The sequence below is a fragment of the Lissotriton helveticus genome, chromosome 1_1, assembly GCF_964261635.1.
Source record: "Lissotriton helveticus chromosome 1_1, aLisHel1.1, whole genome shotgun sequence".
In the NCBI taxonomy this organism is placed as follows: Eukaryota; Metazoa; Chordata; class Amphibia; order Caudata; family Salamandridae; genus Lissotriton; species Lissotriton helveticus.
This window is the reverse complement of record NC_136057.1, coordinates 427,648,117-427,668,314: the sequence shown is the minus strand read 5'-3', so window position 1 is coordinate 427,668,314 and position 20,198 is coordinate 427,648,117. Positions and strand designations below refer to the sequence as shown.

The 20,198-nt window shown below is 47.0% G+C and overlaps 1 protein-coding gene across 2 annotated transcripts in view; it reads right to left on the bottom strand.

Annotated features, from left to right (window-relative positions):
- BICD1 (BICD cargo adaptor 1) overlaps positions 1-15,933 on the bottom strand; it is an 801,460-nt gene extending 785,527 nt beyond the window's left edge. For both annotated transcript variants that reach the window (XM_078673795.1, XM_078673794.1), the window contains exon 1: positions 15,623-15,933. In XM_078673795.1, coding sequence (XP_078529921.1) covers positions 15,623-15,835 — 213 coding nt within the window. In that variant the 5' untranslated portion in view covers positions 15,836-15,933. The remainder of the gene's footprint in view (positions 1-15,622) is intronic.
- Between the last annotated feature and the right edge of the window lie 4,265 nt (positions 15,934-20,198).

Sequence of the window (20,198 nt, the reverse complement as noted above, 5' to 3'; positions counted from 1 at the left end):
TTCCAAGACTGGTTTCCCAGTGCATTAACAAATGACATAGGCAGTTAAATAAAACTTTTGAAAAAGAACCTTAAGATCAACAAAATGTAAATTACAAAACAGACAATTCCATACATAACAAACAACGAATGAAAAGCCTGGATTCTATGTTTAACTTTATAAAACTACTATTAGCATTACATGTGACTCATTAATCAATGTAGCCATTGAAAGTCATAAATATAAAACTCCCCCGCTCACATCTCTGCAGCATAGTACAACCAACCCCACTGCTTTAACTGGTCTCGGATCTTTCCACGGGATTTGAGGCATCGGACTGGTAGGTCAACCACTAAGGGAGATTTCAGCACTCGCACCCTGATTTGGACCTCTGAGTGCCAATTCGACCAGAATGGTCCCTTGATACTCCTGAATATTTGTAAAAATGTGACAGGCCATGACAATAGATGAAAGGGATTCTGCTGAGGGCCATTTAGAAACTGTCAGGCCGGTCGTCTAGATATTATGGTCACTAGCGGCTGGGGAGCCGAACTTAAGCAAGGACCCTGCTTGCAAACATGTGAATGCGCATTCGGTAGAAACCGATCCCAAAATATCCAAAAGTGTTTGTAACAGAAAGTACAAATGAGTTTGTGATATGTTATATGATATGCAACAGTTTGCCATAAGCAAATTGATATGCAATATATCAAATAAAACATAAACCATGATTGTTCATTTTTAACAAACAAAGGATCTATTAGGAACAGCCACTTAGGGGTTGAATCCCATTTTACTTGCCCTTCATTAGGAGTACTAGAGCAAGGTTGTTCCAAAGGTAAAAAAAAAATCATTAATATTTCTGTATCAATCCAGTATAGCAAAATTCAGCTAATAAGTCACCTTTCTTCCACATACTTGAAAGTCATCTGAAGCAATTGACCACCAGCCCAGGTTTTCCGTTCTCATCCCACTAATCATGTACACCTGGTGCAGTCCAGCCCAAGGATGCAAATAATTAACACAACAATTCTATTTCTAGCTAACAAGCAGTTAAATGTGTTCTAATACTGCTGGCGAGGTAAAACGTGTCAAACATGTACAATATATTAACATTAAGACATTAATGGTTTATGAGCTGGTTCTGGGAATATCAAACATCTGTGCTGAACTTAAATAAGTTAATATCTACGAAAGCATGCTTAATTCTTTACAAAAATGGGCCCCATATATTTAACTGCATTACAGACAGCTGTTTTATTAGGCTTTCACTCTGCACTGGAAGTGCAGTCATCTGCTACTCTGTATCAACAGATTTTCACCTTTGCAAAGCCTGCCGCAACTAAAATGGCAGACTTTGCAAAGGTGAAAAACAAAAAATATATTTATGAAAGTGGCATTGTATGTCACATACATCTTTTTAACTCAAATTAGCAACACCGCAATTGCCAGTTGCTTTGGAATCGCACAAAAATGGGGCAGCAACAGGGCATTTCACAGGGGTCGGACTGGGACAAGAAATATGCACGGGCACCAAAATAAAAGTTGCCCCAGTTAGCAAGATAGTAAGCAAGCCAATTAGCTAAAAAAAAGTGGCCCACCGTTGCAAATCAGGCCAGATTTGAACTCTTAAAGGCACACTTTATTAGTATTTTCTAAGGTATGGGAGATTGCATGCATTTGTGTTTGCTGCAGGCAATGTCTGTCGTAATATCAGAGAAATGAACAGTAAAAACCGACCCAGAAGACCATTGAACAGGCCAACTAACTGCTAAAAAACCGGCCCACACACAATCTGTAAGACCAGGCCTTCGGGCACTGCCTGACTGCCCTATAGGCCAGTCCGACCGTGCATTTCACCTTCCTTGAGATTTGCAAGGAAATGGCTTGCACTTGGCAGTTGGTTAGCATTCGCTCAGCAGAAGCTGCCCACAGGAGGCAGCTGCCACTATATGAATGACAGCAGTGGGCATGCAGAGGGCAGACAGTAATCCCCTGGCCAGCTGCATGATCCCTACAATGTGCTACTATTTTACCAATGCTACCCTAGTTCATAAATTGTTGCCTGGCTGCTATACCTGCACATATGAATAAAGACATGGAGGTGTTCTGAGCCCTTCCACCTCGGTCGGCATTTGCAGCTGGTTGTCAGATTCTCGAAGGAAGTATGCCTCATAAATATTGATGTAATTGGATTTCTGCAAATCTGTACGACCAACCTCTTTGCAATGGGCAAGTGTAATTTACACCCACCAGGGATACACAACAATGATTCCTGCCAGGCATAAATGTTTTTACTATTGTGCATTTCTGTGTATTTCTCTGCCACAAAAGTAGAGAAATCTGCAGTGGTAAATCTCATCAAAAGTGTCAGAAGTGTCTGGAACAAGATATGTACAGTCTTGTAATTTTTTAACGTCCATAAACATGTATATGTGTAGGTATTTTCTCCAATAACACAAAAAAGTGAGGGGTAATCATTCACCAAGCATTCTCGCAATTTTAAATATCCCACACCTAAATATTGATGAAGGGGAACTAAAAACAGCTACCTCCTAAGGAATCCCTTATTGTGGACTATGAATGTCCTCACCCACTACTCGTGGGATGCTTCATCACGGGGTTGCTATTGCACTCCCTGTGTTGCCATGAACAGGGGTGGAGCAAAATCATTTTTTGGGATACTGATAGTATCTGGCAGGATCAATTGTTTGTAGCAATGTATGGTTAAAACTGCCTTAGTGGTACCCAATCAGCTCTGATCCTTTTATTGCGTGCTCCCCAGACAGCATTAAAGAAATTATGTAGATGATCTCTGGTCTTTATCACCACATTATATCTTAAATTGAAGTCATCTTCATGTTTTGGTCAAACATCTTATGCCAAAAAAGCAAAGTGTTAAATATTGCACCATGCAAATACCTTATTCTTCACATGAGTGTTTTGGTGAAAGTAGTTTTTCTTCAGTCGTCTGGTTAGTAACCCCTAACCCGGGTGTGAGCGGGAGCGTTGCCCTGTAGTCACACATCCGTCAAGAGCCCACTGCACCTCTACTCACTGCGCCAGACCTTTCGTCGTTTGCTTTTTTTACTGAAAAGGCTAACAGACTGACCTTGACCGTGATTTGGGAACAGGGATCCTAAAGTCCTGATGAAGGTCATCGACACTTACTGGTGTAAGATGTTTGGCTGAAACATGTAGATGATATCAATTTGAGACATGGTAGGGTGCTAAAGCTCAGAGATCATCGACATTGTTTTTTAAACCTGTCTGGGAAACCCACAATAAAAGGGTCGGTTTCAATTGATTATCCCTTAGGGAGTTTTAACCATACATTACTACAAACATTGTATCCCACCCTATACTATCTGTAACCCCAAAATGATTTTACTCCATCACTGTTAAAGGCAATTCAGGGAGTGCAGTAACAGCCCGATGATGAAGAATGCCACGAATAGTGGGTGAGGGCATTCTTATCCCACAATAAGGGATTCCTTAGAGTGTAGGATTTTTTTTTTAGTTCCCATTCATCAACCTTTAGGTGTGTGATATTTGTGGATATTCGCATACTGACATCTGATCCTCCCCCACACTGGAATGATTGGAATGTGTGCAGGATCCTTCCAGGATGGGAAGAGGAGCAGATCACCCCTAGATAGATATGGTGTAGATGTAGGGGAAACATTTCCAGTAAGAAAAAATGTTTTTCCTACAGGGGAAAAAAGTAGAAAAAGAAATGTGATTTTTCAAAATCAGCTGCCTTTCCCACTGTGAGGAATTGTACAAAAAGGCAGCCTAATAAAAGTCACATAAAAAGTCCAATAGTACTTGGAAACCTGTGCTAGGCGTGGCTTTCCAAGAAAGCAGTTGAACCTATTTTTAATGGAAAAAAGTTACAAAATATTTTTAGGTTGTGTCCCAGAAGTCTGGCCTCTATTTTTAAAAGTATTATGTATATGTGCAGTACCATGAAAATGTGTCAGCGCATATTATGCTAGGCAAAAAGTCCTAATGAATGTGCTCAAACAGGAAAATTGTGCTGCCGGACTCAATCAGAATTTTTAGAGTGCTGCACTGTCACCCATGGGTGTATCAGGGCGCTGGGGTGCAAGGTCTTCGTCGTGACAGAAAAGACAAAATGAAGGGCAGAAAAACGAGTAGAAGGGTAAAGCAGAAGGCAGAAAAACAAGCAGAAAGGCAAAACAGAGGGCAGAAAAATGAGCTGAAAGTCAAAACAGAGCACAAGAGAGCAAAACAGGGCAAAAAAACAGCAGAAAAGGCAAAAGAGGGCAGAAAAACGAGCAGCAAAAGCAAAACGGAGGGAAGAGAAACGAGCAGAAAGGCAAAACATTGGGCAGAAAAACTAGCAGCAAAGGCAGGAAGAGACCAAACAGAGGGCGAAAAAAGAAAGCAGAAAAGGCAAAACAGAGCAGATGAGGCATAAACAGAGGGCAGCAGCTAGACAGGCAGCAGAGGGTAGTGGACTGCGAGCAAGCTGGACAGGAGAACTGTTAGAACCTGCCTCATATAAATGAGCGCACGTTTTGTGAGTGTGGACAGGCCCGGACTGGCCGTTGTGGGCACCGGGCAATCCCCCGGTCGGCCGCATGGGTGGGGGCCGGTTTGGGGCTCCTGGGGGCCGTTTTTGTTACAGGGACGTTTTTGCAGCATAAACGGCCCTGTAACAAAATCGGCCGAAAACCGGCCCTGGCAAAGAGCGCGGCCGCCCTCCCCTCCCCCGGGGGGAGGTGAGGGGGCCGGCCGAGCACTTTGCCAGGGCCGGTTTTGGTTCCCAGTCCGGCCCTGAGTGTGGATTGGAGGGCACCAGTTATGAGACTGCATTCCTTTACCCAATACGGATTCAGCAACAACATCTCCCGGTGCACATGGTCCACACAGAACAAAATGAAAAACACCCACAATTTGGTCCTGAATTTGCCCTATGACCTGCTTACGCGTACTTTGAGAGGTTGAGGCATTCCACACATATCAGAATTTATCAGGGCTCTCACAATTGGTTCCTGTTTAAGGTGGTGAAAAATGCCTGTACATATTCATCTTGCACAAATTATATTGTGCATGCTAACACTCCAAATGGACTGATTAGCAAAGACTCTACAAGATGGCAAACAAACTAAAGGGGACTGCACAATAATGTGTTGTGCAACAAAGGCACAATGAATGCTTTCAAGTATGTGCTTATGCAAATTCCAGTGCAATCTCTGTTTATATCAGTTGTGAGCTCTAGTACAAAACAATGTGCGGACAAGGATTGAGTCACTATGTGCTTTGGGCAATTGTTTATTGAATTTGCACTTTTCAGATATACTTCGGTCATGAAGTAAAAATTAATTCTTATTTTCTTTCTCTAATATTTAGTTGAACACCATGGGGTTTATTTCCAAAGGTAAGTTCTTAAATGCATAAACTACTCCAGCATAATGTACACATACACTTGTGAGTAAGTTATTATTGTTTGAGCATTCACATGATTTCAATTGAAATCATACATCTCTGCTGTAAATGAACGTGTATGGAATTCATGTACATAGAAGTCTTACCTATTTTTCCTGACTTACCTAGGACCAGTACACAAAACGTTATGTAAAAGTCAGGCGCTGCGGCATCCGAAAATTGTGTACACTATTTGTGTTCATTTCTTTTTTTTTTCTTTTTTAAACCTTTATTGTACAGAAGGCGCTCACAGATACGGGCCTACAACCCACCGGGCCGGCCACCACAAGAAAATGACATACTAGGCAATCCAGGAATAACAACAGGATTTCTAAATAGCTCATATGAAGGCAAAGGTAACAAGTCTTCGAGCCGCCATCACGGACAGGATAAGAGTAGGTTAATTTTATTATAGAGAAAGGGGGTTTCGCAGGATAATGACAATCTGTAGAGTCCAGAGGGCCGCGGTGGGCCGTGAGCAAGCCGAAGCTTCGAATACAGGCAAAGACCAAAAGAACAATCACATTTTGGCAAAGGCAGAACGTGAGTCCCACATCAATAACAATCACAACCGCTGCTCAACGCCCTCCCACCACCACCATGGCACATAATGTAAAACAGTGAAAAGTACGCTTACAAAACTAAAAGCCCTCCGTTACAGCAACCCAGGAAAGGAAAAGAAAAATGAGGGGGGGGGGAAAGGGAAAATAAGGGAGGAAAAGGACATCAGAAAAAAGGAGGGGGAAAGTGAGGGCGCAGCGTCAGTGCACTCCCCCCACGGCTAACAAAGCACCCAATACTAATTTCGGCACAAGGAACTAGTGGCAACAGGAGAAACGGATGCATAATAAACCGTGAGAGCAGACATACCAAAAGGGCCATGCCAGCACAAACACCCCGGGGGGCGACGCGCCGACACCGCGTCACGAAATTAGGGGATACATAAGAGCCATAGAACCAAACGAGGAACAAAGGAAGATACAATAAAACAAACCCCCCCACCACCCCGCACAGCCCACCCTGCACCCCTGCAGAAGGCTATGGCCTACCCCCCAGCAGCGTGCCTGTCGCCCTAATTAGAACCCGAAATATAGAAGAAATATAGAAAGAAAGAATCACGTAGATAAAAAAAGGGGGGGGGAAGGGAAAACAGGGAAAAACAGCGGGAGAGGAGCCACAGAATCAAAACCCCTTTGGCTCCCACCCCCCCGCCCGATAATATTCAGAGCCCACGGGAAGTTGGTATAGACACGGATAAGCCCCAGGAACGTTAAGAAGTATCAAACAGATTCGTACAATTTTGAACGGATCACCCAACCATACCAAAAATTAACAGTCCACAGAGGCAAGATCATCTCAACCCTGTCCTCGTTTTTCGCAAACTGTAGCCGTCCAACGAAGCAGGAACCAGATCACATGGAAACGGAGGTGAATAACAGGGAGTCGAATCACAAATACACTAAAGTCATAGCGATCGCGACACGGATGATCCAGAAAGTACAATAACCACCTCAGGCAAAGCAGGCACAGTTCCGAAGAGAACACGGAGAAAGCCGGTCCAGCGGCACAGTCACAGGATCTTCGTTCGGTCATGTGAGGCAAAAGAGGAAAAGGAGACCCATCAAGGGCGGTCCAGACGGGATCCGGCTGGCGAACCTCCGGAGCAGAAGGAGGCACAGGACGAAGAAGGGCAGCGGACTTCCGTATATCCACACCAACAGCAGCCTCCAGGTCCACGACCCCAAGGAAAGTTCCAGCAGCACACAACAGAGATGAAGCCGCACAAACCGAAGGGGGCCCGGCAGGCCCGGCCATGGGACCTCTCTCCAGGATAGCGATAGGTGCGGTCATGGCCGCCCCCCAGGAGCGCAGGGCGGCGAGGATGTCGCCAAGTGTAGGCTCACCTTTGCAGTATTCAGAAAACGTGCCGTGCGGCGGATCCGCATCGCCGGTCCCAGCAAGGCCGAGAGTCATGGGGCCGGCCGCCATCTTAGAAGCCCGGCGGGGCCGCTGCAAACACCAACCCCCGCCCGGATACCAACGGGGCCAAATAAGATACCGGCAGCCACCGGCGGAGGTGCCACCAGGGCAGGAAGAGGAGCCACCAGAAGAAGGCGGTGCGCCGGCACCCCACACGCCGCCGGCACCGTTCTCCGAGCCCGGGCGGAGGAACTCAAAATGGCCGGGACGGAGAACAAAGGGGAGACGAGCCAGATGTACGGTTAACCCCGTCCATGGAAGGCAGCGCCCCAACACCAGGCCGCAGGACCGCCGGACCAGGCCCGGGGGGCCGCAATCGGTCTATTAGCACATCGGCCTCTCCGACCGACTCCACACCACCACCAAGGGCCGGCCACCGCACCCCGTCCAGCCCGGGCGCCGCCAGGGAGTGCCAGGCCCGGCCGCTCCGGAGGCCCCGCAGCAGACAGGGGCGTAACTCAGGATCCGTGACACCCAGGAACCACCGGAGCAAACGGTAAGCGCCTATAAGGTATCGTCGTTCCACTGCACATCGTAGAATACTTCCCGGGGCAGGATAAAGTACAGGATAGTTGTTGCAGACAGGAGAGTGAACGGAGCCGAGCTAAAACGCGGCCATCTCGGACGCGAGCTTGGCTCCTCCCCCTGTGTTCATTTCTGATAGGCCTGGGTGGAGTTCATAGCGGGACTCCACGAAGTGACTGAAAAACTCAGCCGCGCTATAAGGAGTTACACAAGCAGTGGAGTGCGTTGGGTTGTGCCCTTCACACTGATTTTTAGCCCCAGGTGTTTGCCCCACACTGGATAATCAGCACGAACGGCACCATGCGCAGCGCAAGAGGGCACTGCTTCTTTCTGCCACTCAAGTAGATTTTCTACTCAAGCGGCATCTTCCTCAACGTGAACGGAAGGTTTCTCAATGTGAGAAATCACACCGGGAGGTGATCTGCAGTAAGATTTTCCTCGCTCGCCAATTTAATGTTGGCGAGTAAGGAAAAAACTCTGCAACGCTACACGGAGCTAAGTTTTTCAGAACTCCATGTGCTATGTCGCGCGTGGAGTGGGTAAAACTCCACAAATTCTTTGGGCAGAGCAGAATTGCATTCCCGGGCCTAATTTCAGAGTTTTCATATTAACAAAAATCCAAAAGAATATTCATTAAAATCTAGAAAGTGCAGCTATTTCTGTCAGCTCCAAATCATATTTATTCTTTTTTTCCGCACCAGGAAAATATATGTTAATGCACCCCCACCCTTCTCTATTTGGCATGGCCACCCATCGCCCTGTAACTTTCTCCTTTCTTCTGAAGGAGGACTGTTATTTGTAATAAGTTCCATCTGCAAGAGTAATTGTCTGGAGAAGCCTTATTCTTTGCGTTAGCATCTCGGGCTCATCTACAACTAGATTATTTTTTTGCATAATTCAGATGCAGAAAAAAGTTTGTAAATCAGGCCCATAATGCAAATATCACACATGGTCAACTTTAAGAAAACTGTAGAATTCTGCTAACATCTTTCTTTTCTTTTCCCTGCACTGTAAATATTTTTCCTGCATGCACCCTATAAAAAACTAGACTTATGAATCACGTTCGGCGCTATATACTCCTGGCCCTTTCCTACATAAGTTAGATGCTCACATTCGTTTGGGAAGGATATTATTACATATTTAGGACTAGCAAATAGTTGTGTGTGTACAACTTTGTTGTGCGCTTGTGTACTGAAATGGAAGTAGCGTTTGGTGAATAGTCATTTATGTATCAAACACTAATTATCACTTTAAAGTAAATAAAAGGTGAACAACCGGTATATTGCTCAAATTCAATCAAAAGCACACCTTACCAAACACTGGTATGCAGGGCTGTAATTTACTCATGCTTTGCTTACCATGCGAGTTATGCATGCGACAATTCAGCATTCTCTAGTGAACAGGTATTGCTGCATAGTATGCACAAGGAGTGCAGATGTGCTTTGTTCAGTTATGTATTTGGTATTTTCTGTTGCCAGCTAAAGCGCCGGGACGCCCCTTTGCTGGGGCAGCTGTGCGCTATAAAAATTACAATAACATAACATAACATAACATAACGTGTACACGTTTCCTTATCTTTCTGTGTGGATACTCTACTTCTAACATAAAATACCCACAATTGGGGTTTGGTATATTGAGGTCTATTATCTTAGCACAAATACTTTATTTCAATAATCCTTTGTTTCTATATAAGGTCTCCCTCGCCTGCACAGATTCTCTTCAAATGGCAGAAGATCGTGCCCTTTCCCACACTTTTTGCACTGCTCACACTTGGAAAGTGCATCAGTGACTGTGCTGTGCTGTTAAGGGTGCAAACAACACTGCATAATATTTTAACGTTTCAAGGGGGTTACAACTTTGTGGGTGTTCAACTCTTGAACATCGTCTTTCCCTACTCACTCCTTTGCACAGCAACGCACGAATTTATATATTTGTGGATTATCTATATTAACCCCAGGAAAAACAAAACTTCCACATGCAACTCTGATTGGTCACTGGAAAAACCTTTGAGAATCTGGTACACTGTGTTGATGATCAATTGATTTTTGCAAGATTGCAACTTCTGTTAATGCACAAGTTTAATATATGGAATCACCTCACTGATACAGTCTGTCCTTGAAACCCCGTGTGCATCTTCTATTTCAATGCAGAGAGAGAATGAGGTAATCATGACCACACAGTGTCTCTGGCATGGTGCTCGGCGCTCACACAGGGGGGCACTCATCTGCGTTAGTCTCTGCTTTTGTTCGAGGGCTTTAGTGCAACTGGTACAGCTTTTAAAGCATGGGCACTGCTGAGGTTTCATTCACACCGCGTAGGTAACGTGAGAAATGACAATAAAAAGCGATATTTTCTTTAAAATTATGTTTTAAATCAATATCCCCACAACAAAATAAAAATCTGTTGATAGTGTCCAGTGCAGAAGGCTGGTAAACAAGCTGAGAAGCTTGGGATGGGTGGCACAGGTCGCTGCCGGGCACCAAGAGATCATGTCCACTGGCAGTAACTTGCCCCCTTCAGTATTCCCTTAAATTAAGGAACTGAGACATTCCTGGCTCGCATTTCTGTCACAGCTGCATTGGCCTTCGAAAGCAGGAGAAATCATGTAGCAAAGACGAAGGAGGCTGCACTGGCAAAGGGTTGCAGGATGTGTCGCCCCCTACGTGTGGGGCGACACATCCTGCAATCACTGGTTGACGTTCGTGGAAAGTTTGTGGGGCATAAAGTTAGCTGCCCAACCAGGTTTAGCGGGGTATTTTCATCTCCTGTGCCTGAAACCCCTAGGGCCTGGTTTCACAGCAGGTGGTGCCCCAGTAGGCGAAGGGCCCAGCAAGCTGATTCCTGACAGCAGGACAGACTGGCACCAGTGGAAGGTCACAGCCATGCAGCACCAGAGGGGCAGGGTCAGCAAACTCCACTCGAAGATGACTGCCTGCACGAGCAAACCAGGATCCGGGCAGTGCCCACACTGCAGTCTGTCGCAAGCCCTCCTGAGGCCTCTTTTGCAGGGTGACGGTCATATATTGTATGTAAACTGTGTTTCTAGTCTTATAAACTAAGCTAGGTGGGGTATTTTGTAAATGTATGCTGCATTCCAGCATGGACATTATGGAAACGCGCAACGAATGGTAACATGTGGTATACACACTGGACATTATGGGATATTGCAATATGTTTACCATGAGACATAATGGAAATGTGATTTTATGTGCTAATGGGGGATGGCACTGAAACTTGCATGTGGTCCCTCTGTGTTCCTGACAAGTTCAGAGCGTCATAACTTGACCATTATGGAAGATTGCGATGTGAACAACCTGAGATATCCTTAAAACATGTATCTAAGGCTATTGAAACACTCTAGAAAGGTGCAATGTCTGCATATTGTGCATTGCAGACACGGGTAACGTGCAGTAACGATGGTGGCACTAATGAAACTGATTAATATGGGGGGACAAGAGCATTGTGAAAACTGGGATGGGCATGCTACGGTTGTATGGTGAAAATAAGGCACCATCTGATGAGGTATACCAGCAAACAGTACAATAATGTTCAGATATGGGTTAGAGACGCAGCGGTTATTTTTCATGGCATTGGTCGCAATAAATATAGTGATCTGATGTAGGGTTGTGCAGAGTTGTCCAAATACGTGCATCATCCTGTATTTTATAAACTGTGGGAATCTGCTCAAGGTGTGCTTGCTTCATGTGGTTTAAAACAATGAGAGGCACCATCAGTGGCCCTGTGCAGCAGTGGAAATCTGGCCCTCAAGAGGAACTACAAGTGCAGAGTTAACAATATTACAAGTGGGACTCTCGGGTTCCCTTCAGTGACAATGGTTAATGCTCCCATGGGGATTACTAAAACACTCACAATCAAGACCTTAGTGTGAAACTCAACCAAACCTAGCTGAGAACTAGACCTACTCACTACAACCGGATATTTGAGAACACCAGCATCTGGCGCTGCAGGAAAGGTAGAGACGAAGACCATGGGTTCTAATCATTGTTACGTGGCATAACCAAAATTATGTGATGCTTGACAATCTTTCTGCATTGCTCCCCATCAATGTACCAAGGCTAGGACTAGAGTCATATTGAAAAAAACATGAACTCCATCAATGATCATGTTATTCAGAATACTCCTGGAGACACCCTTTGCAAACAAGCATTGACAAATACAATACGTCTCGCCTTTTGGCTTTGCCATTGCAGACTTGGTCATTCTTTTTGCTGACAAAGTTCAGCATCACGAAAAAGAAGAACAAATAGTTACAATACTGACCAGTGTTGGCACAAACAAACATGATGTGTAAGAGCAAATGCCTCATCATGCATGTGCACATCAGTTTCATGAAGTTACGGCAGCCTCGCATAATGACGTATTCTCATGCATGCATTGTCACACAGGCTTGATTGAGCATATGTTGTAATACTGCTGTTGTTGTTTTATTTTTTATATATATTTCAAAGATGGCAGACCCCAATCTTGGAGTGGTAAATAAGAAAGAAAAAAATTGTGTGCGAAAAAGCCTTTTCAGAAAGGAGCATCCCTGTGGCAAATTGCGGTTGCCAGTCCCTCCAAAATAGAAAACAAACTATAAAAAAGATGTGAAAAAGGGACGACAGGGAGCAACTGTGGAGGAGTGAAGGCTGAAGGGAAAAGTAAACACTGCCGAGCACCTAGAGCAACGGGGAACTAGGTGGGGGGGGGGGCAACAAAGGAGGTGTTGGGGCTTATGTTTTAAAAAAAGATGATAGTTGAATGGGACGGGGAAGAGCAACAACATAAGAGGTGGTTGGAACAATCCTTAGGGATCAAGGGCAGGGACGTGAGGGGGGAAAGCAGCACATGGGGAAATAAAACACATGCACTTTCAGGGAGTGCTAAAAGCAAAAGAGAAAATGGTTCCTTGAATGTGAACAATGTATGGATATATGCCATTCAGTCAAAAGGTCTGGAAATAAGCCATGCTACAGGGGAGCACATGAGAGGAATGAAAACGACTGAATAAGAAGCAAGCAAATTAAATTTACAGGAAAACCAAAAAAAATAAGGAAGTGTCTCACCTAAAGCCCACTGTCAGTTTTGATGTTTTCCACAATAGATCTTTTGACAACAAGTAGCTAACACAGTATGTAGAAGATACATAAACATTATTTCCAGACACAACAGCACTGTTTCAATATGTCCTACAAAATGACAATTGCCATCTACTTGCTTTGTTATGTAGTCTGTAACTATATTGCAAAATCATTTGCAAAACTGTCCATTGGAAAGGACACAAAACTCGAAATATATTTGTTAGAAAAAGAGCCATGGCTCATATATTGCAATTAGTTATTCTAGATGATGCCAAGACTCATTTGAATACGTTTGACCCCCTTTTTGTAAAGAAACAGACTAGCAAAATGCAATGGAATAGAATGCTACAATGAGCAATTCTCAGAAGTTGAGAATGAGTGAAGAATACTCTTACATCATTCCTTACCATGTCATTCTTGCATACATTATAAACACACCAAGGGGGGTAAAGAGGAAAAAGAGACTGAACAACGCATACGGGGGCACAAACAGTGTTAGTAAAACTGCCCACACTCACATACAAGTCTGTGTGTGACATGCTTCAGCATCGGGTCTGCCTACAAAACACCCTGGCGTAGCCACGCACATAGGATGGAGCATAGGGAAGGGTAAACAAACAACATAAACAACAAACATAAATGGGTGAGTATAAAGTGCTACCAACCCTGACTGTGAACAGTGATAGAAATAAATGCAGTGAAAAGTGAACCTAAAACTGCCTCGTGGGTACTCTATCGATTTTCTTATTCCAGAGTCCCACGGACAGGATTAAAATTGGAAAGGATGGGTTTATTTGTGAGAATATTAGGAACTCACATCAACCCTCCCAAGACTGCCAAAGTCAACATGTTTCGACAGAGTTTGATGTGCCCACACTAACTGGTCACGCCGGTCTTCTTCAGGACTCCTATCCGTCCCAGTCAAGCAACCCTGTTACCCTACTCTGGTTAGTACCCAGGGTTTATACGTACAGCAATCCTGGTGTGTGGAGGTAATTCCCCTGACACAGCATACATGTACGAGTTTACTGATGTCAAGAGCTTGAAATAGCGGCGTGCAAGGTGAACCATTGAGGACACACCTGCCCCGTAGGTGGTTCACGCCCAGTCGGCCTGCAGCGGTCCCGCCGAATGCATACATTCACTTGGTACCTGCACATTTTTTCAAATGTGTTCTTTCATCTATCTTTTTTAATTAATGGTGATTTTAGAACGTCCAACCTGATAAGGAATGAGAAACTAAACAAAACCCTGGTGAGTCCTCTCTATGTGTACAGCTGGCTTGGGGCGCCTCATCTCGAGACAAATACAGAGAGATTGGAAATGGTCCATTGAAGGCGTGGCAGGATGATGCATGCTGTAGAGGATGAGGCGGCTGAAAATGTAAATATGTGCAGACTGGGGGTCAAGGCGCAGGATTTGAAGGAGATATTCACATTCCCAACGGGAATGGACAGTTTAAGAAACAAACATCCTTTAAGCGAGAGTATTCTGTGGGTTTGTGGAACCTACATGAAACTTAACTAGGAAGGCTCCATCCAGTGCACTGAATGGACTGAGCATCCTGCCAGCAGAATGAGTGCAGGCAGAAATGAAAAATAAAATACAATAAAAGTTATGGATCAGGCATACTGAAGCAACAGTACCAAGTGTAGGAGTGTAAAAGTGGAGACCACAAGGTCTGATGTGGAGTGCAGCCCGGGTGATGGGCCGGCGGAGTGAGGCCTTGTCCACCATGAATGTCTGTTTCTATATTTAGAAAGTGTTAGTCACGCTGGCTACGGGCTGACTCCCCCCACAATGGGCTCTCGCTTGCCACACTCAGCCGCGCCAGTGTCCACTCCACGGTGCATCCCTGGACACCAGAGATCACACCCTACATCACAGGTGCTCGCTACGGTACAGACGTGGCAAGGAGGGCAATCAGTTGCATGTACATCGTGTTGCAGGTTCCTTTATTGCTAAGCCTTAAAATCAATATCGTAAGTCACAAACGTACTCACGTCTGCAAATATACTATAAAACATACATTAGTAAAGAAATATTCCCCTATCTGGACTTAACAAATAAAAGAAACACACTTTGCGATTGTCAACGTGATATTTGCTTCTCAAGAACAATGTGAGCACAATTGTTTCAGCACAACCCAACCTATAGAATAAATATTCCTGTCCAATTATTTTCTTGAACGCTGAGCCTGCTAAATAAGATTATTTTTTTTCATTTTTGACAGCACATGACATCCTAAAACAGCAACCCTGGTGGCAAAGCGCAGCACAAGAATGTCAGATGCCCATTATAAATACACCTGCCGCCCCCTGCAAAGAACCGCTTGAACCTGACAAAGATAATAAGGGAGCAGGGCCAAGCCCTCCGCCCCGGCCCCCAGGTATTGTCCTGGCAATGGGAGGATGGTTTGGGAACTTCCTGTCAGCGCCCCCTCCCCGGCTAGCCGCATCTCTTCCTGGTACTGTGCACATGCCCCACGTATTTCACTGCAATGCCAGGGCGCTCCCTAGCGCTGAGCCGACCCTGCTTCGAGGCGCTGTGCGGCAGCGGGCAGTGCCCCCGCAGAGGCCAGGCCCGGGCAGCAGCGCACCCACCTCCTTCAGCTGCTCCAGCTCGTGCTTGAGGCCGTCATACTCGGCCTCCAGCTCGTCATACTGCTGCTTCAGGGCCAGCTTCTCCTCCAGCACCACCAGCCCGTACTCGGCCGCCTGGATCTTCTCCTGGGTGGTTTCCGTCAGCTCCCGGCTCAGCCGCTCGATCTCCGCCTGGTAGTGCTCGGCCGTCTGCGGGACCTCGTCGGCGGCCATGGCCCCCCTCGGGTGGATGGAGAGATGAGAGGATGGGTGGGTGGCGGCCGGGTGCCTTCCCAGCTTGGATGCTGCCCCGCGCCCCCTCGCAGCGAACGGAAGATGCCGGCACAGACAGACGCGGCGCGGAAACGGGCTGGGGTGGGGCTAAAGATGGGGCCGGTAGGCTGCCATTGCCTCCCGGTCTCCCTGCGCGGCTGGTCGGCTCAGGGCATCACTCGGCAGGGCTGGGAGGGCCCCTTCATCCCCGGCTCATTCAAAGGCAGGAGGAATTCGCCATCTCCAGGGCAGCGTCACTGCAGTGTGTGCAGCCTCCACCTGCTCTCTCTCCCCCTGCTGCAGCCCGGGTGATGCTGCAGTCTGCCAGAGGACGGACAACCACAACATCCCTCCCGTCAGGAAGGCGCATGCTTCAGCCCCGGTCCCAAACAAACCCCACGCTGGCGGCCGAGAGCGGCGGAGGCAGCCCTCGCGGGGACACTAAAACACACAAACCACTGGGGGTTTCATAATGCTGCAGTGCAACACAGGGGGGCACATCCCTGCCCCTCGCTGCTCACTAGCGCATCCTCCAGCCCTCGCGCTAAAATACACTGCTTCCCAGAAAGTAGGAGATATCTGGTCCTGATGATACAGTTAAGAAAATGCACCATGAATGCAATAATCAAAAACATTCAGACGAAAAAAGAATATTTGGCTAGCACTGTCTTCTCTCCTAGGGATGCACGTATTCCTTGTAAAAAAAAAAAGGCACGCATCTTCAGGCTTGTGGCACAGCTGATCATCAGAAAGGCTTTGAAATTGGATGCTTGTTGTGAGGAGCTGTGGATAGCGAGAAAAACAACAACTTAAAAAAATAGATGAGTAATTAGTTTTTTCGATAGCACTAACACATTTTACAATGGTATCGAACTTATTGATCTCAGAAAGATGAAGGTCTGAGTGGGATGTTTGAGAAAACTCTTCCACTGCTCATACTAACACACAGGTTTGTTGTGTCCTTCAGAAGGGTTGGACCAACTCAGCTAATCAGCACTAGGCCTAACACGTGGCCCTAGGAATAAAGGAATCAGACACGGGAAATAACTTGCTGGCTCTCCGTGCGCCCGTCTCAGAATAGCGTACGTGCGTGCGGAGCCTTTCTTTATTATAGACGGTCACATGACTTCAACACCGCACGCCCCTTACGCCAGGGGCGGATCATGGGCCCAGAACATAACATTCCTCCTAAAACAAGAAAAACTCAAAACTAAATTCAAACACAGCTGCAACCCTGCAGTCTCGATGGATAGTCTATTGTATTAATCTTCATAGACTTCGAATTCACTTTCCAAAATCACTAACAACAAGTATGACACATTACTGGACATTGTATTCAACACTGATGCATAGAACAGTCTTACGTGAGGTAATCGCGTAGTCGACAGGAAGGCGTCGGGTTTCGTCTCAGCCTTTGATCCACGCCCCTCTGGCTTGAACAGTCTGTCTCTGGGGCGGAGCTGGTCTCAGGCGCCTCCATGTCGGGCTCCTCCGGATCTGACACCCCCTCCTGGGCCTCCGCGCTGCCTTCCGTCTCCTTGATCACCGCCCTCGGAGTGTTACTCTGGGTGACCTCGAGACTAGGCGTCGGCTCCCTTCCTGGCAAGTCCTGTGCAGTTTCGGTTTCTGTTGTCGGAGGTGGTGAATCCGATGCTCTCAAACCCCCATGAAAATGTTTAAAGTGCGACACATTCCTGGTTACAGTCTCTCTTCCTCGGACCACAGTGATGCGGGTTCCTTTCACACCAACCACTCGCCAAGGTCTTCTTTCATAGTTCAAACGGAATTTTCCACTGGTCACTCTGTTACGGAGAAGTACCACATCTCCTCTGCTGAATGGTGTCACCATGGCTCTTCTCTTTTGACTAATTTTAGCAAAAGCAGTCTTTCTTTTGCGGGCAATTGTTTCTTCATTCGCGGGTGCTGGGGCCCATTGGGGATGGTGAGGAATGGAATCAGGTATAATCCGTCCCATCAAAAGATGCGCCGGAGCTATCCCTGTGGTTGAATGTGGGGTTTGTCGGTAGCTGCGGAGAAAAGTGAAAATGGCCATTTCCACGGACTGCCCTTTGTCATGAGCAATGCGAATCACTTTATTGAGAGTCCTCATGAAACGTTCCGCCTCTCCATTAGCTTGTGGCCATCGGGGAGTGATGCGTCGATGCCGAATGCCCAGAGATGATAGATAGGTGGCCAATTCCTGTCCTTGAAATGGAGGTCCATTGTCTGTGCGGATTTCACACATAGCCCCATGTGTGGCAATAATCTTCTCTACTTTCGGGATTACACACTCGGCACTAGTGCTGGCTATTATTTCTACTTCCGGATACTTGGAATGGTCATCAATCATGACCAGCGTGTACTTTCCATCCGGAAGACTGCCAAAGTCCATGCTGACCTTCTCCCATGGCTGTTGGGGACGAGGTTCCACGGCAATCGGGGCTTCACGAGGAGCTTCCCCAGTCACCTGACACGCAGCACATGTCCTTACCACCTGCTCCACCATGTCATCCATCAGGGGAAACCACACCTTTGTCCGTAAGCGTGCCTTGGTTTTGACTATCCCTTGGTGACCTACATGCGCTAACTGTATTACTTGATCAGTGAGGGCTGAAGGTATTACCAAGCGATGCCCCCGCAGCAGGCATCCGGCCTCATCTTCATTGAGCTCCTCCCGGACATGATACAGGCTTTCCATTATTTTCTGGGCTTCGGATGTGAGCACCTTCCACCCCTCCTTGGCCCGATTCCAGTTAGTCGTGTGAACAAGTTCTTTGGCCCTCTGAAGGCAGGCGTCCTGTGCTGTGGCACTCACAATGTCACTGAGAGAGATGGGACGAGGGCAAGATCGCGCCACCACCCACCTGACATAGGCCTCCGTTTCTTCAGCTTCCTCCATCTCCTCGGCCGTGGCTGGTCTGGGATGACGTGACAGATAGTCTGCCGGGTTCTTAGCTCCGGGCTGATACTCGATTGTACAGTTGTACTCCTGCAGTTGAAGCAGCCACTTCTCTATGCGAGGCGGGGGTTTAGATGAGGTTCCCGCAAACAAAGACAGCAAAGGCTTGTGATCAGTCACCACAGTGAATGGTTTGCCATAGATGTAGAGGTGAAAGTGTCGGCACCCCCAATGAATGGCAATTGCTTCTTTCTCAATCTGCGAGTACCTTTGTTCCGTGTCCGTGAGAGATCTGCTCGCAAAAGCAACAGGCGTCCAATCGATGTTGTCTCTCTTCCTTTGCATGAGAACCGCTCCCAGTCCAGCAGGCCCCGCATCCACAGCAATGAGCGTGAAGTTGCGTGGGTCAAAGAAGGCGAGAGTGGTGTTGTTGGACAGAGACTCTTTGATGTCTCGGAAAGCTTTTTCTTGCTCAGGTCCCCAGTGCCAGGGAGTGGAGTCTTTGGTGAGGTCCCGCAAGGGGAGCGTGAGATTAGCCAAGTCTCTGATGAACCGGCCACAATAGTTGACCATGCCCAGGAAGCTCCGGACTTCAGTGACGGTCTGCGGGGGTGGCGCATCTTTAATGTCTTTTACTTTATCCGGATCCGGGTTGACACCCTCAGCCGAGAAGACGTATCCAAAAAACCCTATCCGGTCCCGCAGGAATTCACACTTTTCTCGATGGAGCGTCAGTCCTGCGTCTTTGAGTCTTCGAAATACTTGGGCCAGCCTTTGATTGTGCTCCGGGATGGTGCGGGCATGTATCATTATGTCATCACTGACATTGATCACTCCCGGTATACCAGCGATCAGCTCCTGGATGACATTCTGGAATACCTCCGCGGCGCTGGAAATTCCGAAACTGAGGCGAGTGTATCGTCGAAGGCCGATGTGGGTGGAGAAAGTAGTGATGTTGCGCGACTCCATATCCAACACCAACTGGTGATACCCTGATCGCAAGTCCAGCTTGGAGAACCACCGGGCACCTGCCATCTCTCCGATGAGGTCATCTATAGTGGGCGTGATGTGGCGCTCCCGTCTTATGGCAGCATTCGGGAGGCGCATGTCCACGCAGATCCTGACCGCTCCGGGTTGCTTCGGTTTCCGGGTGACCACGATGGGCGAGACCCATGGGGTGGGACCCGAAACCTTCTCGATTATGCCCGCCGCTTCCAGTTTGTGGAGTTCCTCTTCCACCAGCGGCCGTAGATGGAACGCAATGCGGCGGTGTCGCAGAGCCACCGGCTGTACCGTTGGATCTATGTGCAGATGAATTTCTCGGCCTTTGAACTTGCCAATGCCCTCAAAGAGATCCGGGTATTCCATGAGGAGATGTTGAACGGATTCCTCATGGACCCCAAAGGCAAATGTCACCACACCCAG